This window comes from Hypoxylon fragiforme, assembly GCF_022984875.1.
Source record: "Hypoxylon fragiforme strain CBS 206.31 chromosome Unknown GGS25scaffold_5, whole genome shotgun sequence".
NCBI lineage: Eukaryota > Fungi > Ascomycota > Sordariomycetes > Xylariales > Hypoxylaceae > Hypoxylon > Hypoxylon fragiforme.
This window is the reverse complement of record NW_026054760.1, coordinates 1646624-1672594: the sequence shown is the minus strand read 5'-3', so window position 1 is coordinate 1672594 and position 25971 is coordinate 1646624. Positions and strand designations below refer to the sequence as shown.

Genomic DNA, 25971 nt, shown 5'->3' with positions numbered 1-25971 from the left:
CACTCTTAAGTTCACCCCTCATCGTCGCCGCCCCCGCCTCCGCCGTGCCTCTTCGGCTTCAGGACGAGGAGTATTATGGCGCCGACGACGAGCAGTACTAGCAGCAGTATAAGCTTGCGCTTGGTGGTCTTCTTTTGGTAGCCGGCGGCGACGACGAGTTCGCGGTCTGCGCTCTTGACGTCGACAGCCATGCGCTCGACGTTGTAGTCGATGCGGTCGAGCATGGTGCCCTGGTCTATGACCATGTTCTGCAGGTCGCGGAACAGGTCCGACAGCTCGATGATGCCCTGCGCGATGTCCTCGATCTCGCGCTCGCGCTGCAGGATCGCGGCGTCGTTGCTGTGCAGCAGCTTCTGGTGCGTCGTCTGTTGCAGGGCGGATTGGGAGTACGAGCGATCGGCATCGGATTCGAGGAGGGATGGGTCGGCTGCGTAGTTGCTGCTGGAAATGCCGCCGAGGGGCGTCGGGCTTCGCTCTATCCCTGGCGATACCGCGCCGAGACCGGACATGCCACGGAGCTCTAATATCGGATTAGTCTTCGTAGATCTATTTTCCAATGGTATGATAGGCTAGGTAGATATACTCTTCAAGTATGCGCTTTGTTTTTTTCTGAAGCCGGCGCTTGCCTCCTGTACCCTTGAGGCGAGGCTTACTTGTATGTTCTTGGCCATTGTCTCCTCGGCTCTCGTCATGGTGCCCGCTCGCTTGCCCTCGCGCACCATCTGCTCGACGCGCTGTATGCACCGGTGGCACTCGTGAAAGCTCTTGGTGATATTCTGGGTCAATCGCTCGATTTCGCCCTCCTCGGCCTTCTTAGCCTCCTCATCGTTGAAGCCAGGTAGCACATGCTTCTGGTGTAGCCTCTCGAGGGTTTGCGACTTCCGGGCCACGTCGGCCAACAGATCGGATACTTCGTCGTTGATATCGGCCCAGCGCGGAGGCAGGAGGTCCATCTCGATCACCGCATCGCCATCGTCGTGGTAGTCGGCGCCCGATAGCAGACCCTGTTGATCCTCGGCGGCTGTATTGCCGCTACCGCGACCAAATTCCGAGAAGCCATTTCCAACGCCGCCGGGGCCGGATCCGTACCGAGTCTTCTTGGCCGGGTGGTGAGCGTAGGACTGGCGGTACGATATATAGCTGCAATATATTCGATATGAGTTTGTGGGAGCAAATATTATGTGGAAGATTGACAATCAAGCAGAATAAGGGAGGGCTTACAGGTTGGTGCGGTCTCGCCACATGGCGGACGCGGATGGAAGGCGTCAGCACCGTCAGGTTGGCTGTGTGGTGATGAAATGGAGTTACAGGAATGGATACAAAGGGCAGGGTAGACACATAAGTCAAGAGAAGAGAGAGATCTGCTGAAAGGTGAATAAGTAAGTTCACTACATTTATGATGATAAATGAAGCGACAGGACAGATGATAGGTACGATACCAAGTATTATGTATGTATGTACGTACCAGTATGTAAGTATTGATGTAAGTTGAGACGCATAAATCAATCATTACATGTATCTGCTATCCATGCATGTGTATGAACTTAGAGCTAATAGTTACTAACTACTATGTATTGTATAATTGCCAGCTCTCTACAGCTGACGTAGCTCCGGTACAATTCAATGTTGCACTAAACTAGTCCGTACAAAGTATGTACAATGTAGTTAGTTACATAATAATGAGAAGTGCAACTTACGGATAGATGCAAGTCAGTCTAACTTGGAGCATCCACCGACTGCAAAGAATTGTGTCACACTGTCACACCATATTCATATATTGCAATAAATCTGTAAATTATGTATTACATAAGTAGTATGTATGTACAATACATTAACCAGGAGTTTCTTTGTCACATAACTGTATGGCTGGCTGCCAAGGCAAGCTCAGGCTGCTTACCTTGCTTGGCTCCTTGTCGGGCTCTAGCCTCTCACGGTGTCACCCCTTTAAGGAACAATACTACTAGTAGTAGGTACATACATAATCACCTACTATGTACATAAAAGCGAGCCCCTCTACGCTATGTACTAGGAGTACTAGGAGTACTAAGAGTACTAGGAGTAGTATGTAGGCATTAATATCAGTGACCTACCCCCCTTCCCAACTCCGCTATCCTTTTCTCCCCCACTATTTCATGAATCCAGCCCTGCCTCGTTATTGTCATTCAAGTTCAAATCCTTGAACTGATTCTCAAACCAACATTAGAGACCGTTTCTTTCCTCCTTGGCAACCTACATAAATCCCTAAATTTCCTGCGATCACCGCGACTGCGTCTGCAAAGCGAGAACTCGTTGCTCCTTCGCTACTAAACTTACCTTCCATATCTATCTTCCTCTTTTCTTTTTGACATCTCCAAATAAATCTACTACGAAACCATGGTGCGTTTTTGCCCTGATAGTCACCGCCAATCCATAGAGACCCGTGTCCCGATGAGGGGCTTAAAAGAGGTGGGAAAATATAGGACTTTCGCGCTGACCTCTATCTACTATCACAGGCCGACTCACTCACCGAAGAGCAAGTCTCCGAGTTCAAGGAGGCCTTCTCCCTCTTTGTAAGTAACCTGCTATTTAATATCATATCTACACGAGCTTTGTCTCTTCACCACCTTCTTGTTGATGACGTATAGCTAACAGTTCCGTAGGACAAGGACGGCGATGGTAAGTCGGGCTTCATGCTAACTTTTTTGGCGAACTCCCTTTTACTTGACCCGATCACAACATACAACCTGCCGCCGCATCATCGTTTTTTATATCTTAAACGCGTTACATTCGTAAAATCATTACCACGAATAGGGCTAGTCGACTAATCAGATATTGATCGACAGGACAAATCACGACAAAGGAGCTAGGCACTGTTATGCGCTCCCTGGGCCAAAACCCCTCCGAATCTGAGCTGCAGGACATGATCAACGAAGTCGATGCCGACAACAATGGAACCATTGACTTCCCTGGTAAGTTTTTGCTGCCTCGCGCAAAATATCATGTTACACACATGACATGAGGCTGACGCGGTGGTCGCACAGAGTTCTTGACCATGATGGCACGCAAGATGAAGGACACCGACTCCGAAGAAGAGATCCGAGAAGCGTTCAAGGTACGAGACTTAATACCAACCTAATGTCTAATATGATAGTGTTCAGTTACTGATATTGAAAATACAGGTCTTCGACCGTGACAACAACGGTTTCATCTCTGCTGCTGAGCTTCGTCACGTCATGACTTCCATTGGAGAGAAGCTCACCGATGATGAAGTGGATGAGATGATCCGTGAGGCCGATCAGGATGGTGACGGCCGCATCGACTGTAAGTTCCACCATAACCTCAACCACATATCAGGTTCTCTAATACTAATCTTTTTTCTTTCCTTAGACAACGAGTTCGTCCAGTTGATGATGCAGAAGTAAAACCGGAAAAGGAACTAGTTGACCCTTCGTCCGCCCATTGGTCGTCATACCCACCTCTTATGTTGTGATGAAGTTTTCCTTTCTTCTAATCTAGGGGACGTGGCCGAGGGCCACCAATGATTGGGCTGACATTGTCAGCCCAGGGGGTATACGCAAGAATGGTGTTAGGTTGGAAGTCGGGTAGGATCTTGTCCGCCAACGACTGTCTTGACTTTACAATTCCCGATAAATAAAACGACATTTTGAGCGTGGCTTAATATCTGTTGATTTTCTACATCCATCTTTTAGTTTCCGAGGTGAATCTGTGAGGGCAGTATCTTCCGTACTCTCTGCGATGTCCTCTGTGATCTTCATGAGCACGATGCCCTATCCATCAGTATCATACAAGCCATAATTTCCACTATCCAGTAGACCGCATAGCCCTTATACAGCCGAGATTATAAGTTATATTCAGTCTCTTTCCACCGAGGCACTCAGTGTCGAGGATTTATTAATGCATGCCCATATAAAGCATTATAGTACGTGCCATCTACTATGTAGGTAGGTAAGAACTTATAATGCCACGTAATCTAGGGTCTGTGGCAGCTTTCACCATGCTAAGTAGATGTTCACCCAGTACATATCAACCAAGTACAACATCTGCTGTGGCCAGCTATGCCTCGTACATCAAAGGCATGGTCTCTGGGAACATCAATCCCTAAGCCTATGCCTGACTCTTTGGACTAATACATCAACCCAGTATAGCACGGCCCTATACCTAGGTTAGGTACCTACCTATGTAGTCAAGAAATCATATCGGTAGATTCTTTAATACTACTAAGGCTGATAGAGGCCAGCTTAGTCCCATCTATAGTTGTCGTTAGTGATAAACGTATACCACAAAGGGCTAGTTATATGGAAGCTATTATATGTACAACATAGTGTTAAATATTCATCAATATGATATTATCATATAACTAAAGCCCGCCCCTTGAGTATATATTAGCACACAAGCCTCCCACCTACCTGCTGCTATATATATAGTAGATACTAGACAGTCATATCAGCCACGAAGTATTCAGCGTTGAGAGTATCTATAGATTTCGGTCAAGAGATAGTTATTACCTACTACATAATTCCGTGAAATTGATGGTGTCAGGATGGAGACATTAACCCTAGCCCCTTTAAACTCTCCTATGCACCTACCCTTTAGGCTGCTAGGTGATTACATACCCCTTACTATGTACCTAGGGTTGGTAGGCAAGTTAGAGCTTGGGAGCTTGGGCCACGGAACCAACAGTCGAGTTTAAGTGGAGCACGGGATGATGCGACCTGGAGGCGACGTCCCAGAGGCTTGGCGTAGGAAGCTTCAAGGTTTCTTAAGCACGTGGGATCCCCTTTTTCTTGGTCCTGGCGTAATAAACATTTGGTCCATTGGCATTTGCTACTGTACAATGTTCAATTTATAAACTTTTCACTTGACTATTCATTAATAGTTCCTCCAAACTACCTATTACCTATCTATCCCTTTGGGTCATGAATAAAGACTCCAACTTTGGAAAAATCTGATGTTTAGATACGAATTCCAGATATACCATACGCTTGCCTCAAGGAAAGCTGACCCCTTCGTCAGTGCTCCAGGCTAATCTAGTACTCAACTTAGCCCAAAGCGATGTCAGCATCTGTGCCTTCTTTCGACCGCACCCGCCTATATTCGAAGTCTTGCCATATATTTGAAATATAAATCCAAAATAAAGCGAACAAACATAACAATGGCCTTTCGTCGTACCCGGTTACTCCTCGCTGTTGTTGCCATCTGGATACTTGGGTCCTGGTACTATAGTTGGCCCCCTTCCAGTGGTTCGTCGCTATTCGGACGTCCTTCACATGGCCCCGATAGTCGGATTACCCCAGGGTCTGCAGGATCAGATCGCCTGAGGTGGAAAAAGCGCCCTCCTAGCCATCCTGTCGAGAGCTTCGTTACGCTTCCAACCAACAAGCCTATCAAACCAGTCCCCCGTGTACAGGCAGCGAAGCCTCGAGAAAGCTCTGCTGGAAGGGACCTGCGGCTAAAACGCCTTGCTGCTATTAGAGATAGCTTCCAACACAGCTGGGGCGGGTACAAGAAACATGCATGGGGTCATGACGAGATTAAGCCTCTTTCGGGGTTATATAAGAATCCTTTTGGTGGCTGGGCAGCTACACTCGTCGACTCCCTAGATAGCTTGTGGCTCTTCGACATGAAGGAAGATTTTGAGCTCGCCGTGAGAGCTTGCAATAATATTGACTTTACAACCACCGAAACAAACGACATCAACATTTTTGAAACAACGATTCGGTATCTAGGGGGCTTCTTAGCGGCGTACGAGCTAAGCGACAAGCAGTACCCGAGCCTGCTCAAAAAGGCAATTGAGGTGGCCGATTTGATCATGTCTGCTTTTGATACACCAAACCACATGCCAATAACACGGTTTCCTTGGAAACATTACACCAAAGGTCAGCCACAGAAAGCTCGAGGACATGTCCTACTTGCCGAGATAGGGTCACTGAACCTCGAGCTTACCAAGCTATCCCAATTGACCAATGACATGCAGTATCATGATGCTGGGCAAAGGATATCCGATCAGCTAGAAATCAGCCAGAAACAAACTTCACTCCCCGGAATGTGGCCTGTTACTATGGACGCTTCAAAGTATCCTCTCAAGTCTTCCGGAGACTCATACACGCTCGGTGGGATGAGCGATAGTGCTTACGAGTATTTGGGAAAGCAATACCTATTGCTCGGTGGGGCACTTGATCAGCCACGGAAGATGTATGAAGAGTTTGTCGACGTTGCGAAGAAGCACCTTCTCCGTCGCGCCTTGAATCCGGACAATATTCCCCTACTCTTCTTCGGCGACGCGCGCGTTGCCACTTTACCTGCCGGAGAAATACAAATTGTCACAACGCCGATAGCGCAACATTTGACATGTTTTGCGGGGGGTATGGTGGGTATGGCAGCCAAGATCTTCGATCGCCCATCAGATCTAGACGTGGCCGAACAGTTGACTGAGGGTTGTGTGTGGTCGTATAACCAGACGGTTTCGGGCATCGGCCCCGAAATCTTTCATTTTATTCCCTGCGATCCAGACGTCGCCAAGGATGATTGTCAGTGGAGTGAGGCCCGCTGGACTGAATCTTTAAGAAAATATTGGGGGCGGAGTACTAAGGGTGAGGCGCTCTCAGATAAGCAGGTCGGAGACATCATAGAGTCGAGACGACTTCCCCGAGGTATAGTTGATGTCGACGATCGTCGGTACCTTCTCCGCCCCGAGGCTATCGAATCTGTATTTATGATGTATCGCTTGACGGGTGATTCCAAATTCATGGAAAAGGCATGGGCTATGTTTGAGGCAGTCGAGAAATGGACGCGATCAGAATACGCTTCGGCCGCGCTCGAAGATATTACGGTCTCTCCTCCGACGCAAGTAGATAGCATGGAGAGTTTTTGGTTAGCTGAGACGCTCAAGTATTACTATCTGATATTTGGGGATTGGGATTTGGCTAATCTAGACGAATGGGTGTTGAATACTGAAGCACATCCCCTACGTCGGGCAGATGCACAGCAATAGAGCGTCAGTATATAGAGGAATTGGCTTGGATATCCTCTTTAGTTAGTGTGTTTAAAGCAGTGCTGATGCGGGTATGATATAGGCGAGGGTTGGATTGGATTGATGGTCCACGTAGTCCATGTAGTCTATGTATGGATGTGTATGAGGTAGCTATGTATGAATGTCGCAGTTGATCAATTCTCTCGACTTTATGCAGGCCATAACCTTACATGTTGGCATATTGACATGATACTTTAGGGTTCGAATGTTAAATATCGGGAGCTGCATGCGTGTAGAAGCATTGAAGCATTTTAGCCTGGCAGTCAAATCTTACATGATGTCGGGTCTTCGGAATTATGTACTACATAGTAATATGTATCATTGATGTATGTATGTAACTATGTAGCATTCAACATTAAATCCTTCAATGAAGTTAAACATACATAATGTAGGCAGGTATGTGCCTGCATCTATGGATGTTTATGGCAGCTACTACTACCAAATGCACATGACAGCTTCCATATAAATGCAGGACCCTCTTTTTATCATGCATTTAAGGTAGCGGTGCGAAGACATCATATGTTTATCCTTGTTACAGGATGGTTCTTGCTGTGGTATTTAAAGGCGTGCCTGCTACCCTAAAAGGATTATTGAAAACCCAAACCTTTGAACATTGAAACTCCCCTAACCCAAATTCACTTTAAATCCCTTTAAGGTTTAATTACACGGCATCAATGATCACATAAGCCAAATTAACTATCATCTTGTTAATGGATCTATCTTGGTTTCTCCAAGTTCCCCCTTGGCCACTACCTGGATCTATTCAACTTCCAAGATCACCTAGTTCCTTGTCCCCACCTGCTCTCATCATGCTGTGCCCTCTGAACAAATTACAATGGCCTATTCGAGCACATGGTCTATTGCCGCGGGTTATCTTTCTCTGGGCGTTGATATGTGCCATCGTATGTCAATTCTTTGCCAATTCTTTGCCACAGAGCTAAAGAGTTTTTATCCATACCATCCTGTCATGATTGGACTTGATGAAGCTTGGTAGGTGGGTAAGCCAAGTAAGTGAATTCATGGAACTTAGGTAAGGTCAGATGTGTAAGACACACGTAGTGCAACTACTACTAGTACTAACTACTATTACCTACTTACCTACCACTACTCTTCTCTTCATCGTTGAGAATGTTGACGTCCTTATTTTCCTTCTTTGTCACTAGTCTTATCTATATCAGCTCTGTGTCTACCCGCACCTACCCAGTATATACCTAAGGTTAGCATTATCAATGTGCGTGACGATCAGTCACAGCTCACATACATAACATACCCAATTATATTTCATCTCACTCTTCTTCGTTGTCTTACTCCCCCTTTGCGCATATTAATTGAGCGGCATTTTATTACATATCTGGATCACCTACTCGATCCGATTAAGGTAAGTTTAGGGTTTAACCACCTGTACCTTTTTTATATTAAAAAAGCGAAGAAAAAAAAGCAAAGAAAAAAAAGCATATCGGACTAACTCTTATACAGGTAAATACCTAGCGTCAGCAAGCCACAGTACGACAAACAGCTGCGGACGGCGCAGTCGGCACCTGGTGGAGGACCTTGAAATATCCATTTCATCTTCCCTCCCTTACTCACCGCATCCTGCATCCCGCGCCTATCTATTTCTCACCTACAGATAGGAATTACAGAACTTCCGGTTGTATGCCCGAGCTTCCTCTAAAGAGCTGTTGTCATACTCGATACTTACTTGATCATGGGTTCTGAAACTCCACCGGCTGCTGGCTTGCATTTGCATCCCTACAACCCTCAGCACGAAGAAACTCTTCATTCTCGGTCCTCAACGCATACACCAGTATCACGGCCTCATTCTATTCGTCATTCAATTCACTCACACCACGAAGCTACTAGCACGGGTGTGGAAGCTATGAGTGAGAATAATGATCACGCTACGGCTCGCCACCCGTTTGCCACGGGTACAGATGTTGAATCTCAATCTGGAACTATACGCTACCGAGACAGCGATCCGTTCAATTTATCTTCGGCCTTGAAAACTACCGAACAAATTGACGAGATCAAAGCTAATACCACCCGCAAGCGTACAACTAAAGGCACATCCAACATCAATAGGTTTGTGCCTAACTTGCAGGCACAGAAGGTTCAGAGCTTTTACCTCGATCAGAATAAGAGAATCGAGCAGTTTCTCAAGTCAGTTGATGAGCACAAGGCCGAAGCTTTGCAGGAGGCTGGAGACGATCACCTGCGACATCAGATCGCCGTTCATGGCTCATTTGCAGCCAATGTGATCTTGGCCATTTTGCAGTTGTACGGAGCTATTTCTTCCGGCTCCCTTTCCCTCTTTACTACGATGGCCGATTCCATCTTTGACCCGTTGAGCAACGCACAGTTGATACTTGTCCACTCAGCCATGAAACGTGTGGATCCCAACCGCTTCCCTTCCGGCAAAGCACGTCTAGAGTCCGTCGGCAACATCACATTCTGCTTTATGATGATAGCTGTATCCCTCATTCTCATCGCTTTCTCGTGTCAAGACATCTCCAACCGTATTGGATCGGGTGAAGTCAATGCCTTTCACTTCCCGTCAGTTATAGCAGTGTGTGTTGCTTTCGCGACGAAATTGGCCTTGTTCTTCTACTGCTGGGGTATCAAGGACAAGTATAGCCAAGTGGATATTTTATGGCAAGACCACCGCAATGACTTGCTCATCAACGGCTTTGGTGTATTGACATCTGTGGGCGGCTCCAAGCTTGCCTGGTGGCTTGATCCTATGGGTGCCATCATTTTGTCAGTACTCATCAGCTGTATTTGGGGGCATACCGCGTTTGGCAATTTCATGGATCTAGTTGGCAGGGCAGCTCCTATCGAGATGCATCAGCTAATTACGTACGTCTGCGTCACGTACTCGCCCGCTATTTTGGGCATCGACACTGTTCGGGTATACCACTCGGGACCCCGACTCATCGCCGAGATCGATATTGTCATGGATCCCGATGAATGCCTTAGAAGCACCCATGACATTTCGGAGCAACTGCAGATTGAGCTAGAGAAATTACCGAATGTGGAGCGAGCCTATGTTCATGTCGACTACGAGACTACACACAAGCCAGAGCACACTTACAAGAAGGACCTTTGATTGCGCACATAGGCGTAGGGGTGAAAACACACAAAAGGCCGTCGTATGCATATTAGACGTTTATGATACATCATGGAATCCCTACTCAATATGATAGAGGAGGGTCGAGTCAGTATTTCATTTCACCATTAGCTTTGTGAAAAGAAAACGAATAGGAGTTCGCTGGAGTAGGTGTTGGGGAGAAAGTGCGTAGACATTCAGGCGCACAGATTCTTGACAGTCGTTTCCGGCGTGAACAAAAGTTTAACGAGGGTGGTGTTTAATCTGTCGTTACATCGGTTCACGAGCCGTCACATTGATGGAACCTCAGCTCGGCTTGCTCGTTTCCTTGGTACTAGTCGTCGTCGTAGCCAGAACTTTATATGTGCAACTACACACACTTAGTCTATCTACAAATGAAATACAACCAAAGTATATGGTGATTCGATATTTTCAATATGTTTTTAAGTGTTGAGTAGAGATATGTAGTCTACGTGGACACAGTTATCATCCTACATCGTCGACGCGTATCATATTGGGCTGACTTGGTAAGTATAGAGTTGTTGGTGGTGGTTCAGTATTCACTCAAATACGAGGTATGCAATTTAGGCAGTACGAAAATACTAAGCAGAATATATACCAACCCTATCAGCCTATTTCCTATCATAATACCAATGTAATGTTGATCCCTCTTATACTATTTGTTGTTGCATATCTTACCCCCGGGATTTAGCGCAGCTATGTTCAAGATACTACTATTATCCCCCTCACGATAGCGACAGACCTAGGGGTTTTAGCTAGGTTAGACAACTCAAGGTTGGCCTCCGCTGGAAACTAGCGTCTAGAATCTTCGCTCGAGTATCCTGTTTCCGTTCCTGGCGGACGAATAAGAACTGTCCTAGATAACTGCACGTATATTGTCGAAGATATATTGGATGTAGCCGCTTACCAATAAATATCGGACTAATATCTTTATGATTCGCTACACAGACCCCAGGTATACTAGAGGGGAAGGAAGGAAGAAGCTACTATTTCAGTGGCGGTAAACTCATCTCGAGCTCCTGGTCAGGCTCAGGCTCACGCGGCAGGGCCTTAAGCTTTAGGGGCTGTCCCATATAGCACGGGATGCAGAAGTGTCCGAAGTCAAAAACCGTCTTATCCTCTTTGATCTGGCGTATGATGTAGAAGAAGGCTTCCCGGGTGTGCTTGAAAAGGGGTAGCTAGTGTGGTGGGCGGTAGTGCGGGAGGCAGATGCTGGATGGCTCCGCCCCCGTCGTCGGCCATTATCTGATGGCGACTGACTCATCTCTATCGCGGTCGTAGGAGCGGGTCCAATCGGAGCAGACGCATGCTTGCACGGAAGTTATGCTGGACATGCTGGGCTGGTGTAGGTGCCATAGCAAGGCGTATGTTGGGTAGTTATACTCGAAAGCGTACACTCCGGGGGGTTTTTTTTACCTCGTCAGCGGATTATATGCTGGTATTTGCGCGATAGACAGTTAGGTACTAAGTAGACATGGACTTACATGCTACGAAGAAGGTATTTTCTCCATACAGGATAGGGTTTGCTTCGTTATTTATCAGCTTACAAGTGCGTAGAAACTTAAAATGGAGCGTCCAGTGGAAGGGAGCGAAGGCTTTCTTATCATGAGACTTCGATTGATTTGCGTAGACCTAGAGACGGTTCGGGGATATGAAGATGACGTCTGGCGATCGTAACAGATATTCGTGTATCTCCAGACGTAACTCATACGGGAGCCTAAAAAATAAAGAGTCTGTGTCTGAGTTGCGTGCGCCATCATCATCATCTTGACGTGCTAGAGGCGTCCTGTGTGCACTGGTTTCATAAGGTGGTCAAGTCAGCCAAGCCAGTTTTACCTCGGTATTTTAGAGTAAGAATGGACATGAGATGTAATAAATCTCGGAATAGATCTTCAAGTTTCCTTTCAGATCGCAGGCTCCAACATTTGACTCTACACTATATGGGTATTTGGACATGAGATAGTTGAAGACTTCAAGGAATGGGGCTGCCACTGCTGATTAACAGCTTCTTTGAGAACGAATATGTACGAGCACACTTGCGTGATCTTCAATTGATGATTCATGGAGAGGCATGGAGACGAATATAATACTATATTGAAGAGAATTGTTCTTACTAATAATGTCTCGCCGCCATGCTTCTGACGATTGCTCGCAGTGATCGTCGCTGCGGAAGGCCGGATGTTTACTTTGTGAGATTCCCTTGTCCCCTCTGCTCGTACTGTAGCATGGTTAACGTCGGTAAGGCTAGTCTAGTGGGGGTGGAGCCAAGAAACAAGATAGATCGACTAAGTTATAGCCTGTTTGTGGGTGAGAATAGTTTGGGAGAAGGTCTTTAGTGTGGAAGACAGCTATACCGCCTGGGTGGCAACGATCCTTCCACTTCCTTCGAGTATCTTTCTTTGTCTTCCAACATTCGAGCTTCGAAGAGACTCAAAGTAGCATTTTGGAAAATTTCGGCCTTTCTTTTCCTTGATGCGCTGTATCCTCAAACCCAAAGCGACCTAGTCTTGCAGTAATGGGAGTTAGGCTTGGATAGAAATGAACATATTCAGCCTATCTGGGAGTTGGAAAGAGTTGGGATTTGACTACGTGGGGCCGGATGTTGATAGGCTTTAGCCAGTAATGGCGATAAGATGAAGCTAAGGCAACTTACGCAAGGAAAAGGATAGATGAGCGAAAGGAAAGAGCAACTTGTGGTGTTTCCTAACAGAGACACTTTTAGTCACCACTCTTGATGCTGGTTGGTCTATTTTTCCTTTTCCATTTCGAAGAGATCCAAATTCATCCAATTGCGGGGTTCTTCAGTGAGCCATCTGATTCGCTACCGGATCGTCCCGGTCGAGGATGGTCGTTGTCGTGTCACCAGATGATATGTCGTCATTTTACATAGTACATGGTTTTTGGGGGGTTTTTTTTAAACTTTTAATAAATAGATTAGGATAGATAATGTTATGGCACTATTTGGATATCGTGGGATTTTAGATACTGCATAGTAGAAAGACTCAATTCCAAAACAACCCCGCTCCCGTAGCTTCTTTTTTCTCATGCTGGGCGTACTGCGTAAGTATCTGTACCTAGATTCCCTAAACTTTGGTCGACTTGTTCTAAACCCCCCGGCTAGGGCGCGTAAGCCTTCTGTCGCCACGGCCTGATGGATCCACGAGTGTGTTATTGAAAGGTTGGGACAACTGTTATAGTGGACTCTCCGAATAAGGTGTTCACCTCCTATTGCTCAGGAGCTTTTATCCTGACCTCCACATTATGCCTAAGATTTTCTTATTTCAACTTTTCCCGAGCTTTGGGCAACTCACTAGGAGACATATGTATCTGATAATTCGAGGAGAGCTTAGCAGGTGGATCTATGAGCTGCAGAGGAGCTGCACTTGCTGCAGAGGAACCGTGCCCCCATCGTGTACTATGCAGTATCCTGACTGTATCCTGCGAGACATAACTACTGAGACATACTATCGTAGTAACTTTTATGGATACAATCGAAGGCAACTTTTTTCTCTTTGGTTCATACATAGCAGAGGCCCATTCTCAACACATATGAGGGACCAATCTAAGTTAAAAAAGATATCAATTAATTCAAATCAATACTAGGTAAACAAAGTTCTGGACTTTCACATGCGAATATGAAGGTTGTGATAGGATTACCAGAGTTTAGGTACTGCTTATGGGCACTGTCAGGTACTTGTCAGATACTGTCAGATACTGTTAGGTATTAGTTACTAGATACACTGTAGAATCAGTGTAGATAACAACAGAGTTCAATAAGCTCCCTAAAAAGTACCTACCTAAATAGACTACGGCGTATAGTACACAGTCTTTTTTATGGGGCCTTGTCCGTGTCAAGGGAGTTTAGCGTCCAAATGTTGCATATTGCTACCTTATCGACTACGGCCTAGAACTTGGGAGCTTTCTTTAACCTTGTCATCTAAAGGACGGTGAAGTCAAATCAGAAGCTGAGAAAACACAATAGACCCAACAAGTCAATCTTTTCCGTATTGTCGGCGCAAATATCCCTTACTGAAAATTTTACATATCTTTACTCCTCCAGTGCTCTTTTTATTCTTGGGCCTTCCCTCTCAGCTTTTCCTCTTGTTGCTATCAAGAGTCAAAGAGTCACAGAGTCACAGACAATCATCATATTGCTTGCTGTATTTCTTGCTTGACCAGATACCCTTCCTATCCAACAAAGATATCTTGTCCTCGCGCAAAGATACTCATATATCTTTTTTGACCCAATTTACCCCTCTCACCCCCTCATCGATCCTTTGTGATCCTATCATCATACTCACATTACCTTGCACACCATGGCTGTGCAAGGCGGAGCGGAGGGAGATGTGTACGCCACAGTTCGTGAGATCCTTTGCTTAAGACACACAAGTCTTGGAATGTAGACAATAGCTAATCCACCTACGCTTATAGCTTCTCTTAAGCGACACATATCTACCTGGTATGTCTCTTGCCTTCAGCTGAAAATCATTGTTGGGGAACACTATCAATATTTCAATATACTGACATTTTTCTTTTCTTCCTCAAAGGTGCCCTAGTGCTCGCGCATTCTCTTCGAGATGCTGGCACCACCAAGAAACTGGCCGTCCTGGTCACCTCGGATACTGTTTCCACCGAAGTCATAGCAGAGCTCAGGGTACGTTTCAACTCAACTCGCTTCACAACCACCTCAAAATATCATGTCCTAACTAATGCGGTTGACTAGGCCTTGTATGACTACGTCATTCCAGTTGACCGAATTCGCAACACGAATCCTGCGAACCTACATCTCATGAACCGAGCCGACTTACACTCTGCCTATACCAAAATTAGCCTGTGGAATCAGACTCAATTCCGGAAGATTGTGTATATCGATGCTGATGTAGTCGCCTATCATGCTCCCGATGAGCTCTTTGATCTTGAACAGCCGTTTTCGGCAGCTCCTGACATTGGCTGGCCCGATATCTTCAACACGGGTGTCATGGTTCTAACCCCGAACTCAGGCGATTATGAAGCTATGATCAAGATGGCAGAAGAGAACTCCTCGTTCGACGGAGCTGACCAGGGTCTGATCAACATGCACTTCAAGAACAACTACAACCGCTTGAGCTTCACCTACAATGTTACCCCATCCGGTCACTACCAATATGTTCCGGCCTACCGTCACTTCCAGTCGGATATCAAGATGGTTCATTTCATCGGTCCCGACAAGCCGTGGTTTAGAGGAAGACCCACTAGCAATGGGGCCGATGGGGGCTCCCCTCATGACGCCATGTCTGCAAAATGGTGGGCCGTTTACGACCGACATTATCGATCCTCTGTAAGTTCTCCACACAACCCTCTTTATCGTCACATTGGATGTCTAGCTGACCGTGCATGCCTAGACCAACTCTGCCCGCAACGGGTCCGCCTCGGACTTGGTGCAGTATCACACTAAGGGTGAATATTACCCGAAGGGTGCCCAGGGTAACTATAGCTACCAAGGCTCTCATGGAGGACATGGCTATCCCCAATATGTCCCTACTGGGGCAGTTTGGGATGCTACGAGGTTTGTTCCTTTATACTCTGTCTATGCTCTGTCTGAAGACCGAGAAGCTAACTTGATAACAGACACCCACCTCCATTGAACTCTAAGCCGGAAGGTATAAATCTACCTTCTCGAGTCTACGAGATGTCCCGTATCTCTACCCCATATCTGGCTCCTAGCCGATTTGTCGCTAGCCCCCCAACTAAGTACATTTCTCGAGTATCCCCCAAGGAAACTAGGATGCTTCCTGCAGAGCTACCGAAATCTACATTCCCCTGGGAAGCTAACCGACCAGCACCATCGCGCGTATTTGCTGAGGACACTCCTCGAAGAATGTCGATTGCTTCTTCTGTTACTTCTACTACAGACACTATCACAGTTGACCAGAGAAGCGGAACAGCTACGCCGGCCACGCCTGGGACACCCACCACGCCGCAATGGTCCGCATATTCCATGAATAATGCCTGGGACGAGGTACCTGAGATTGACCGCTACGTCGAGAAGTTGCAATTGCATCAACGTAGACGGAGCTTCAAGTCTCCTGGCCCGCTAAGAGCACCCGGTAAGGAGGAAGAGGATGATGAGATCACCTGGCGCCGACAAAAGCAAGGCAACAAGCTTATCAGCTTCCCTACCGCGGCTGAGCGTCCCAGTCTCCCGGTTACTCCCGCGCCCCTTCTCCGACAAAACTTCTGGGGCGGTGACGATAACCCTCTACTACCGGCTGCGGAGGCTATGCCGGCACCGACTGAATGGGTATGTTCGCACGGGATTCAATGGTCTCCAGAAGACTGCCTTTGCGATTTAACTAACGTACTACACTATCATAAGGACCCTGCCGCCCAGCTTCAGAAACTAGCTAGACAGCAGTCCGAGGTTTTGCAAAAGTTGGGAAACAGTGGCCGAGACAGCAGTGATTTGCCTTCCAGGCCTCTACCATATGGGTCCGAGGACTTGGTTTCCCCAACCTTTGTTGCGCGGTCTGCCAATGTCATGAGCTCGTGGTCTGCCAAAGGCTTACCCCCGTTGGAAATGCCCGCGTCCAGGCAAGGTGCTAAGATAGCGGAGACGACGCCTACCCAGATACCGAAGCCCAGTTACGCTGGCCCCGGTGCCGCATTCGAGAAGGGCGAGAACATCCCCATGGAAGAAGCCCCCATGGTATAGTGCCCCTAACTCTTCTTGAGCCTGGGAACTTGCTGCTATGGCGGAAGGGAAGGTAGTGGAGGAAAGGGCGTTGGGTGCTTTGATGATACTGTGGGATGGATGGGATGGCTGGAATGGGTGGACGACATGGCAAGTAACATATTACTTGCTCTAGACACAATACCTTCATCCAGCATCAATGCTTTGGTTGTTGTCGGGTTGGAATATTACTCCAGCATGCAGACACGCAACGGCGACTATGTCTCCTTGGTGGCTCAACACCGAACAGGTGTTAGCTCAAGGTGGCTCATGTTGGAGCCTTGGTTCGTTTTTCTTGTTTTTCGTTCTTGAATACCTTATGCAGAATTTGTGTGGCTACTACACTCTAGAACACCGTCTCATTTGTCTCCCTTTTTTTATTCGATCATGACAGCCTTTGGCACAATGCTGCATTTACACCAACATTGCATGTTTTCAAAAGCAGAGAGGTTTTGCTACACATATTGCAACATGTGCATTTGCAACCGCATACCAGCCAGCATGAAGCGGGCATCATTATTTTCATTTGATTTTCTTCGGTTTTTATTTATACCTATACCTACTACACTCGGGTAATTCTGGAGAAGGATTTGCCCGTACGATTTTGTACGTATTGATGCCTATATATGTGGTTAAAAGTTTGGGAGGAGAGGATATTATTTGGACATTGCAGAATATATATATTGACATGGGCCTCACGAGTTTGTTGAGAATATCTATTGATACCTACTTAAGTGAAATTTGTAGTCTTGCCATTTATAATTTTGTCACATATTGGTATGTTTAGTATGATACTTATTTGGTAGTTTCGTAGTAGCACTACACGCTGTGGTAAAGACTAAATTCGGGGAGTTTCGAGGCCGCTGAGTGTAGATATATGTCCTCAGCAACATCGGGACTAACTCTGATTGCCACTTTCAAGTTCACAGCTTAGATTTACCTATGTATGCCCGACCATCTTTGTTAGGGTTGTATGAGAGGATGTAGGTAAGAGAGAGGTCAGTTACCTAGCTAAGATGGCTAATTGCTATCCAACTACATAGCCGTGTGGAAGCTAGTTGCAGGTATCCATACATACATACATACATTCACTAGGGTACGCTAAACATGATTCCCAGACCTTACCATGGGTGTTTGGTTTGGGGAGGTTTTTTCTTATTGCTGTTTTTTTTTGGCTGCGATCGCATACGCGTATGCTCATGCCTCATACCTTCATACCTACCTCAACGCCAGGACGACAGCGAAGGCGGAGGACTTTGTCGTTATCGTTGTCGCCGCAGCACGCCAACAACGAGCCAGCGCTTCCTCTCAGTGACGTCCTCGTGCCCGCGGTCCCAGACCCAGGCGCGCTCGACGCCGTCGCAGTCGCGCTCCCATATGCGCTCGACCTCGAGCCCGGCGGAGGCGAGGGCGGCGTCCTCGAAGAAGCCGCGCATCTTTTCGCGGCCCGTGTGGAAGCCGGCTATGACCCATGCTTTGGCTTCTCCTTTTGCTCCCGAGGTAGAGGGAGAAGGGGAAGGGGAAGAAGAAGAATCTTTGAGAAACCAGGCGATCGATCTCCGCAAGTTGTCGTGCTGCCACGGCATCCACAGACAGTCGCAGACGAAGAGGCGGTCGAAGTGGCCGCGGTGCTGCGCCGCGAATGGCGTGTCCAGCTCGCCCCACGCGTGGCCTTCGACGGTGAGGGGGGTGGTGGTCCCGGAGGGCGAGCACTCGGGCACTGTGTTCACGGCGACGTTTTTGCGCAGGGTGTCCAGCACGGCGGGGGAAGGGTAGTCCGAGACGACGACGTCGGCGGCGCCGAGGAGCGCGGCCATGAGGCTCGGGAGCGCGGTGCCGGCGCCGAGCTCGAGACACGTGAGACCCTTGACGTCGAAGTGGGCGGGTGTAATAGGAGTGATTGTAGTAGTGGCGCCACCGTCATGAGGGCCAGCACCAGCACCAGCGCTGCCGCTGCCACCATTGCCGAGGTCGAGGGGTAGGTGAAGGGCGCCCGCCTCGACAAACTCAGCGAGCAGAAGACTCGCATTCCAAAGGTAGTGGCTGAAGAGTTTGCGGTCGGCCTCGCGGTCCGGGTCGGCGAGGGCGATGTGCAGGGGGCGGGGCAAGTGTGGGGATGTGTAGAGAAGAGAATGCTCGGCGTCGCCGTGCTGATTCATGACGTCGTCCGGGAAGATGACGCCGAGCGAGGAGCCGAAGAAGTCCTCGGGATCGGAGGCCGGGGGCCCGTGTAGCGAGATGCGGCTTGTAAGCGCCATTTTTGCTTTTTCTTTTTTGACTTTTTCCCCTCCGGCTCCTTGTCCGGCTCCGTTCTCGTCCGAACTCCTTTCCTTCCTTTTCCTATTTTCGCACACCCCCCTTTTTCTTTTTTCTTTTCTTTGGTGGGGGGAGGGGAAAAAGGGAGGGATGCTTACCCAAGCACCAAGCAATGAGGCTCAAAAAAAAATTTGATCGGGCTTTGATTTCGGGTTCGCGTACTCGTATCTGCACGGGACTACAACTACATAGGTACTGTATGTATCATGTACTATTGCTGGGGAAGAGGGAAGAAGGGGATTGTTGTGCCAATACGGAAATGATGTGAGCCAAAACACCATTGAAGTGGAGCTTCATAAGGCAAGGTACTAGGCCTCCTAGGGTTTACCCTACCTCCCAGGGACACACAAGCTCCAGATGTCCAACTGTACCTAGTATGTATGTACATACAGCATGTATCTTGATACGATACCGACATACATGTACAATGCTACCCCGATAGACGGCAAGGATGCTGGGGTGTACTGCACTGTAGGTAGCGACATTTGGGAAAAGTACATAGTAAGGGTTATCGGGAACATATGTACAGTACATTACAAGGGGGGGGGATGGAGGGAATGGAGGGGCTCCAACGACGGAGAAGATCCGTCTTGAACCATGTTAGTATAGGTAACTAACCTAGGTAACTACCTAGGTAGGTATGTGCGGCATCGAAGCTTAAACGCCACACCCCCGCAACTTTCAAGGTTTAGAATTTATAAATATTTGAGCAAGTAAGAAGAAAAAGAATATAGCTGCCTAAAATTCAACCACTTCTCGGTTACATGGCACACATATTACCATAGCAAACAAGGAAAAATGGACAAAAATGGCGAAGAGGAGGGGTGTGGGAAAGTGAGAAGGGGGGGAGAGGGGGCAAAAGGATGGCGGTGCCGATGGATGCGATACTGTCGCACAGCATCAGATGACATCAGATGAACATGGTGGTATGTTTTGTATAATTGTATAATCGTATAATCGTATAATCGTATTGTCTGTACTGCATATGCCTAGTAGGCAGCGATATAAAAGAGACATATAAAGAAGTTGTCTGGAACAATGTAATGTAATAGGGTTATAGTTGTATGGAAGGGGTCGTGACCCATGTTTCGGATTGTTGATTTTCATCAAATTCGAGGTTACCTAATGATCCTTCCTGTACAACTATTGTATTGTACATACTAGATACCTAATCAATGATGTATTGTAGCAGCCTATATAGGAGCCTTTAGGGGCTTTCAAGTTCTATATTTATGATATAGGTTGTATGATGTGTATACACCATAGGTAGTGGTTTCTTCTTCATATGGTACATACCTACCGCTTTTGCTTGTTAATTGCTGGTAAAGCGATAGAGCGATAGGGCAGTAGGGCAGTCACTTATTTGCTTTTTATTTTATTTTATTTTTTCTTTATTTTATTATTATTCTTATTATTCTTATTCAACCTTCATTTCACAACACCCAATCAATCCAAGCCTATGACACCCAACCACATGCAAGTGAACCCCAGTAATACACGTGGAAACGGAACTGGGTACTGCGCCCCCAAAAAGCATGCCGCTGCAAATACCTAGGTCCTACCTACCTACCTACTACACATACATGTAACGGTTATCAAAAGCTACGGCCATCCCGCGGAGGCCTCTATGTATTGTACCTCTTCCCACCTTGTGAGCATGACAGCATTGGCAACCACCCCACGAATACTCTCTATTCGTCCTCCATTATCATAGTAGGGCCGTTGTTGCTGCGACCCCAACCCAAACGGAAATGAACTGTTATGTTTCAGCTGTAAATAAACATGCGTCTAATGTGCCTATTAGCTATCGCTTAAACCTCCTGCAGTTTCAGACAGGAAAAGAGAAAAAAAAGGAAAAAAGAATAAAAAAAGAAAAGGAGGATTCCGAAGAGACCATTTCCGACGCTGACAACATTAAGTCAACTAAGTACCTAACCTAGATCCATGCCCAATCACTGAGGTACCCGAGAGTGCTTTGTCTGTCTTTCCGATCGGGGTTTCATAGGTATCAAACGCCTATTACTCTAAATCATCCAATTGAAATAGATATGGTGTTAGTTAAAATATGCATCGGGATTCGCATGTCCAACATTGAAGTACATGTATGACCGGCTGGTGTGTACTCCAAGTCTCCAACAGTGTCATGAATCAAAATCCTCAAATTGTACAACTGTAGGTTAGGTACATAGAACGTCCAAGTCATTAGGTGAGCTCCAATATGTAGCTTAGTGATGATGTTGGGAATAGATAGGGTATCAATACAAGCCATCAACTACAAAATATATATCCAAAATATAGCGGTCTCTGTCCATGCCGAGCTACCAACATCAACTGATGCTTTCCAATAGATATTCTCTCCAACCTCCCCCCCCCCCTCCCTTTCTATGTTTCGCCAATACACCCACCATTCGCTTCCCGAAGAGTGCCCCCCTTCCCACAGGCTCTATGCCATCAAAGACAACAAATGTACAATAGATTTTGCGCCAAACATGCTATCCTAGTCCTCGTCTCGTTCGTCATAATGTTATAGTATATCGATACATGGGGTTGGTGATGATGCAGATGATATATGCATGTATGTATATGTATATGTATATGGATTAGTGTTGGTTGTATTCCAACATCTTCTTGATCTCATCCTCGGTCGGGTCGTCCGATATCCACAGCCCCTTTTCTTCTTCGGTGGCGTTGAGGAAGCCTGCAGCACGCTTCATCGTGTTGACGTCCAGGTCCGTCACATATGACTTGCCGTCCGAGAGTCTAAGGCGTACCTCGTGCTCGGTCGAAAGCATCATGTCATCCTTGGCTAGCCGACGGGGTCCGTCGAACACAGCCATGACCCGCTTCTTCATCGTCATCTGGCCCTTGTCAAACCCCCACGCATTCGGATATTCTCGCCGGTTCTTGCGGCTCTTGCTCTTGCTCGTTAATGGGGGGCCACCTCGCGAATGTGTCATGCCACGCGACTTTTGTACGCCATTGGGTGGATTTCCCTTCCTCTTCGTCGGTGAAGTCAACTTCTTGGACTTTAGCTCTTCATCCGCAGCATCATCCTCGTCGCCCATCTCCTCATCATCCTCCTCATCCGAGTTAGATGCCGCTTGCGTTGTGAGGGGTAGCTGGTTCTTCTCTAGTGTCTGGTGAACGTCTTCGTCATTCTCTACCTCAGCTAATCGCCTCGCATTAATGGCCTCCGCAGGGTCTTCCTGCTGAACGATACGCAAGACACAATCGTCCAGATGCTCGTAGAATTCTTGGGCGGAAGAGAATGTGAGTGAACATGTCGAGCATTTGCCAGTGGCATCTGGCGCATAGCCTGTAAGTTTCTTGCCGCTGTTCCCCGGAGCTGAAGTCCTCTTCCTGCTATTCGGGGGAGCCTGTTCCACGTTATGTACGGCTGTAAGATGTCGCTTAAATACATCCGCTCGGTTAAAGGACTTCTCGGCGGCTGAGCCTGACCCAGGACAGAAGCCACAGACCATGGTTCCTTTATAGTGAGTCAAGGTGTGACGGTTCTTATCATACTTTCGCGCGAAGCCCTTGACGTGGTAGTCGCAGTTGGCGATGGGACATTTTTCAGGTCGCTCGGTCTGGTGGGTTAACATATGAGCCCTCAAGTCCTTGAAAGTTTTGCCGCAGTCCTGGCACTTTTGCTTCTTCTCCGACTCATCACTGTTGTATGCGAACTCGTGAGATGCGTGCGATTGGTAAGAAGAAAGGCTCTGGCGCCTAACTGGTGGTGGGGGAGGCGCTGTAAAAGGGCTAAAGGGTTGTTGGTATGTCGCCATATATGGGGATTGACTACCATTGCGCATGGCTGGAGTTGGAGAAGCAGCACCTGAAAGAGCTGGCGAGTTGGGATAAGGATGTTGAGAAGTAGAATAGTTGTTGGCATTATTGTTGGTATTGTCGAACCCCTGCATTGGCGGGGCCATCGGACCACGGATTTCGGGATGTATAAGTGATGGATCTAATAAAATAGAAAAAAGGTTTCATAGTCAGCAAATCTTCTTCTCCACTATTGATGCGATGCTCTTCAAAGTTACAAAGTTATTAATTCAATTAAAAGAAACCAGCAGCTTTTTTTTTTTTTTTTTTTTTTTTTTTTTTTTTTTTTCAAATAAACGAAAAAAACCTCCGCCAAAAAAACACTCACCAACAAAACCGGGCTGCTTATCAAAATGCATGCTAAATTCTTCCATACCTGGTCCAGAATAGGTGGAATATTCAGTTCCTGTCAAGTAATCACTTGACCCAACTATGCCAGGGTTGAGACCGAGGCCTCCATGTTGGTATTCAGGAAAGAAAGCCAATTGGCCATGGTTGGAGTTTGGCGACCCAACCGTCGACGATGTCGCTGATGGTGCTGATGCGATGGAGAGGCCTGATCCGGCTGGTAGCTCACCTTCGTCTGCATACACGCCGGGGGATGTCCTGCCGTGATACATGAAGTTGTGTGCGTCGGGGTATACTACGCCAGCTTCGAATCCTGATGTCTGAGGAAAGCTTTCTTGGACGCTTCGAGGGTTGTTGAACCCATCTGGACTCATGTGCATATCTAAGGTCGGCGAGGCGTAGCCGTTTTGAATGTTCTCGGGGTAGAGCATGAAGTCTTCGCGTCGAGAAAACATGTTGTACAATTGGTCCGCGACCAATGCCATTGTGTATGTGCTGTCGACTGACAGAGAGAATGGCTACAGTTGGTTGAGGCGAGTCGAAAGTTCACGCTCGTAGTGCTTCTACCATGACAGGGGTTGTTGTGACCAAGACAGAGAGGTAGTGCGCGCTTGAGTCGGTATTGTCTCTTTTAATCCTCTTACACGTTGATATGCGAAGCTCACACGATGAGGTGGTTATGAGTAGCGATAGTGGAAGGCTTGGTTCTTGTCGGCCGTGATGGACACAGGAAAGGACTGGGTGTATTATATATACTGCTAAGCAACAAGTGATACCCAAGGCAAAAGAGAAAGATAGAGCAAAAGGAATAGAGAGCTTGACATGTTCCGAGATCTTAATAGATGGGGGCAGAAACCGATGATGCTTGTTTGGGGGCTTCAGAATACATATAGGCAGGCCAGTTGAACCCCAGGACCCCAGGACAGGACATAGCCGCGTCTGTCTCAAGGTACGTAGATCTCCATGTTGCATACCTAGTACATACTGACCCTAGGTAGTATACATACATGTAGTAGCATGTACTGAAGCGGTGGGTCATAGGGCAGAATCGAGGCAGCGCCAACTATACCTTGGTACAAGTACTAGACCGGGGGGGCTAAGACAGCGCAGCGGTGACAGGGACCAGGGTGCTTTTCCAGAGCCTTACTTGGGTACCTAGAATATGTACTGTACTCAGTCCTCATCTCAAAGAAAATGGCGCTTGGCGTGGATATCACCTATCCCCATAATTCTTCTGACTTGGTGGGTTGTTACCTGGTACATAGTACCCAGGTACAATACATAATCTAGTAAATCTACATCAACGATTCAATGTTATTCAATGTTACATATGTAGTTATATGTACATACACACCTAGGTATGTGTATGTACCTCAATGTAAAGTAGGGGTCGTTGAAGTGGTGTGCATCTTGGACAGTTGCTCCATGGTTGTCCTGCTCTCCTGCTCTGTCTCATAAAGCTGCGGCAGGGAGCGTAGGTAGAACATGATTATCGATACATACCTCCTAGGTAGTGTGTCGGGCATTTGACTCGCTATTAAGATGTCCTGAAGAACATTAGTCCCGGCGAATAGCAGGAATAGCAAGCACCAGGAGTATAATACCTACGTCAAATATTAACCAGTAATCTTTGAATATAATTTGAAAGTTACTTAACTAGTGACTGCGCTATGTTTGAACAGTTGAAGACTTGAAGTGCCCAGGCTCCCAAGGCTGTTTTTTCTTTTACCTCTATTATTCAAAGTTTTGACAGGGTCCAGCTACATACAATGTAGTATGTAATATGTATGTAGGTTATTTATGTATGTACTGTAGGTAGTTAACAAAATCTCATCAGGAAAGAACATTGGAAGCATGTACTTTTGCCGAAGGATTGAATGTATACTTCATGTTGGCCAGTGCACCCCATCAGTCTGGAGACATGAGTGGAGATTCGATTTAATACCAGGATAGTAGTTACATACATATGTATGTATTGTACCTATTAATCCATAGTCCTCCAATTGGGTATTTTTATCTTCGCCATATTACATACTATGTAGTATATTAAATTGGCATTCATCATTCATCATTCATCTTTCCGAATACCAAGAAACCAATAATACAATACCTACCAAGGATACTTTTGCCTACTAACTATGTAGCATAGTCAAGATAACAAAAGAACATCCATGGATATTTGGATATGCCTACCATCTACCTACTATGATATGAATATAAACTAAACATAGACTATGATCGATTACTAATAGTATTTATGCACAAAACGTACGAGTCTCTTCAGTCCTAACGGTTCTAACAGTCCTAACAGTCCTAACAGTCCTAATAGTCCTAATAGTCCTAACGGTTTTACTCTTCTTTTCCTTTTTCGATCTCTTATTTACTTTTCATTTCCATGAAGGCGTGTTGGAAAGCTTCGAGAGCGGTCTAGAGCAACAGCCACAGCGATGAAAATGTACATACCTTCTATGCATATGTCGCACACTTCCAAACAGGATACAGATGGGTAGACAAAATAGCATCCGAACATACGAAACTCGAATTGAGCAGTAAAGTTTGAGGCGTCTGACACATGGGTGAACCAGGGACAGGCACGATATGGTTCCCATCTAGAAT

The 25971-nt window shown here is 46.8% G+C and overlaps 7 protein-coding genes across 7 annotated transcripts; 4 read left to right on the top strand and 3 right to left on the bottom strand.

The window, feature by feature from the left end:
- Positions 1–11: 11 nt before the first annotated feature.
- GGS25DRAFT_521673 (t-SNARE) lies at positions 12–1244 on the bottom strand (the record flags this gene model as incomplete). Its single annotated transcript, XM_049264091.1, has 3 exons — positions 12–520; positions 584–1140; positions 1222–1244. The coding sequence occupies 3 exons, from the start codon at positions 1242–1244 to the stop codon at positions 12–14; spliced, it is 1089 nt and encodes a 362-aa protein (XP_049116645.1).
- Positions 1245–1875: 631 nt separating this feature from the next.
- Positions 1876–3871, top strand: GGS25DRAFT_490551 (calmodulin). The gene is made up of 7 exons (XM_049261008.1): positions 1876–2376; positions 2493–2549; positions 2640–2655; positions 2823–2948; positions 3021–3091; positions 3159–3300; positions 3367–3871. The coding sequence occupies exons 1-7, from the start codon at positions 2374–2376 to the stop codon at positions 3399–3401; spliced, it is 450 nt and encodes a 149-aa protein (XP_049116644.1). The 5' UTR covers positions 1876–2373; the 3' UTR covers positions 3402–3871.
- Positions 3872–4762: 891 nt separating this feature from the next.
- On the top strand, positions 4763–7352 carry GGS25DRAFT_490548 (glycoside hydrolase family 47 protein). Its single transcript, XM_049261007.1, has one exon. The coding sequence runs from the start codon at positions 5153–5155 to the stop codon at positions 6989–6991; it is 1839 nt and encodes a 612-aa protein (XP_049116643.1). The 5' UTR covers positions 4763–5152; the 3' UTR covers positions 6992–7352.
- A 952-nt stretch (positions 7353–8304) lies between these two features.
- On the top strand, positions 8305–10282 carry GGS25DRAFT_279600 (uncharacterized protein). The gene is made up of 2 exons (XM_049257451.1): positions 8305–8408; positions 8507–10282. Exon 2 carries the CDS (start codon positions 8736–8738, stop codon positions 10131–10133), a length of 1398 nt encoding a protein of 465 aa, XP_049116642.1. The 5' UTR covers positions 8305–8408; positions 8507–8735; the 3' UTR covers positions 10134–10282.
- Positions 10283–14089: 3807 nt separating this feature from the next.
- Positions 14090–17576, top strand: GGS25DRAFT_490536 (glycosyltransferase family 8 protein). Its single transcript, XM_049261006.1, has 6 exons — positions 14090–14512; positions 14586–14613; positions 14702–14808; positions 14878–15471; positions 15536–15699; positions 15762–17576. The coding sequence occupies exons 1-6, from the start codon at positions 14471–14473 to the stop codon at positions 16843–16845; spliced, it is 2019 nt and encodes a 672-aa protein (XP_049116641.1). The 5' UTR covers positions 14090–14470; the 3' UTR covers positions 16846–17576.
- An 89-nt stretch (positions 17577–17665) lies between these two features.
- On the bottom strand, positions 17666–19854 carry GGS25DRAFT_490533 (uncharacterized protein). Its single transcript, XM_049261005.1, has one exon. The coding sequence runs from the start codon at positions 19119–19121 to the stop codon at positions 18126–18128; it is 996 nt and encodes a 331-aa protein (XP_049116640.1). The 5' UTR covers positions 19122–19854; the 3' UTR covers positions 17666–18125.
- Positions 19855–21510: 1656 nt separating this feature from the next.
- GGS25DRAFT_490530 (uncharacterized protein) lies at positions 21511–24482 on the bottom strand. Its single transcript, XM_049261004.1, has 3 exons — positions 24354–24482; positions 23336–24304; positions 21511–23149 (listed from the first exon to the last, which is right to left on the bottom strand). Exons 2-3 carry the CDS (start codon positions 23838–23840, stop codon positions 21780–21782), a joined length of 1875 nt encoding a protein of 624 aa, XP_049116639.1. The 5' UTR covers positions 23841–24304; positions 24354–24482; the 3' UTR covers positions 21511–21779.
- Between the last annotated feature and the right edge of the window lie 1489 nt (positions 24483–25971).

What these genes read in the sequence shown, in the direction of transcription:
- GGS25DRAFT_490548 (XM_049261007.1), top strand. Translation starts at nt 5,153, where the DNA reads ATGGCCTTTCGTCGTACCCGGTTACTCCTCGCTGTTGTTGCCATCTGG.
- GGS25DRAFT_490551 (XM_049261008.1), top strand. An exon ending in TGGAACCATTGACTTCCCTG is followed by an intron (nt 2,949 to 3,020) that starts GTAAGTTTTTGC and finishes GTGGTCGCACAG; the next exon opens with AGTTCTTGACCATGATGGCA. An exon ending in TGGTGACGGCCGCATCGACT is followed by an intron (nt 3,301 to 3,366) that starts GTAAGTTCCACC and finishes TTCTTTCCTTAG; the next exon opens with ACAACGAGTTCGTCCAGTTG.
- GGS25DRAFT_279600 (XM_049257451.1), top strand. Translation starts at nt 8,736, where the DNA reads ATGGGTTCTGAAACTCCACCGGCTGCTGGCTTGCATTTGCATCCCTAC.
- GGS25DRAFT_490530 (XM_049261004.1), bottom strand. Translation starts at nt 23,840, where the DNA reads ATGGCATTGGTCGCGGACCAATTGTACAACATGTTTTCTCGACGCGAA. An exon ending in TAAGCAGCCCGGTTTTGTTG is followed by an intron (nt 23,150 to 23,335) that starts GTGAGTGTTTTT and finishes CTATTTTATTAG; the next exon opens with ATCCATCACTTATACATCCC.
- GGS25DRAFT_490533 (XM_049261005.1), bottom strand. Translation starts at nt 19,121, where the DNA reads ATGGCGCTTACAAGCCGCATCTCGCTACACGGGCCCCCGGCCTCCGAT.
- GGS25DRAFT_490536 (XM_049261006.1), top strand. Translation starts at nt 14,471, where the DNA reads ATGGCTGTGCAAGGCGGAGCGGAGGGAGATGTGTACGCCACA. An exon ending in AGGGAGATGTGTACGCCACA is followed by an intron (nt 14,513 to 14,585) that starts GTTCGTGAGATC and finishes CTACGCTTATAG; the next exon opens with CTTCTCTTAAGCGACACATA. An exon ending in GCAGTTTGGGATGCTACGAG is followed by an intron (nt 15,700 to 15,761) that starts GTTTGTTCCTTT and finishes ACTTGATAACAG; the next exon opens with ACACCCACCTCCATTGAACT.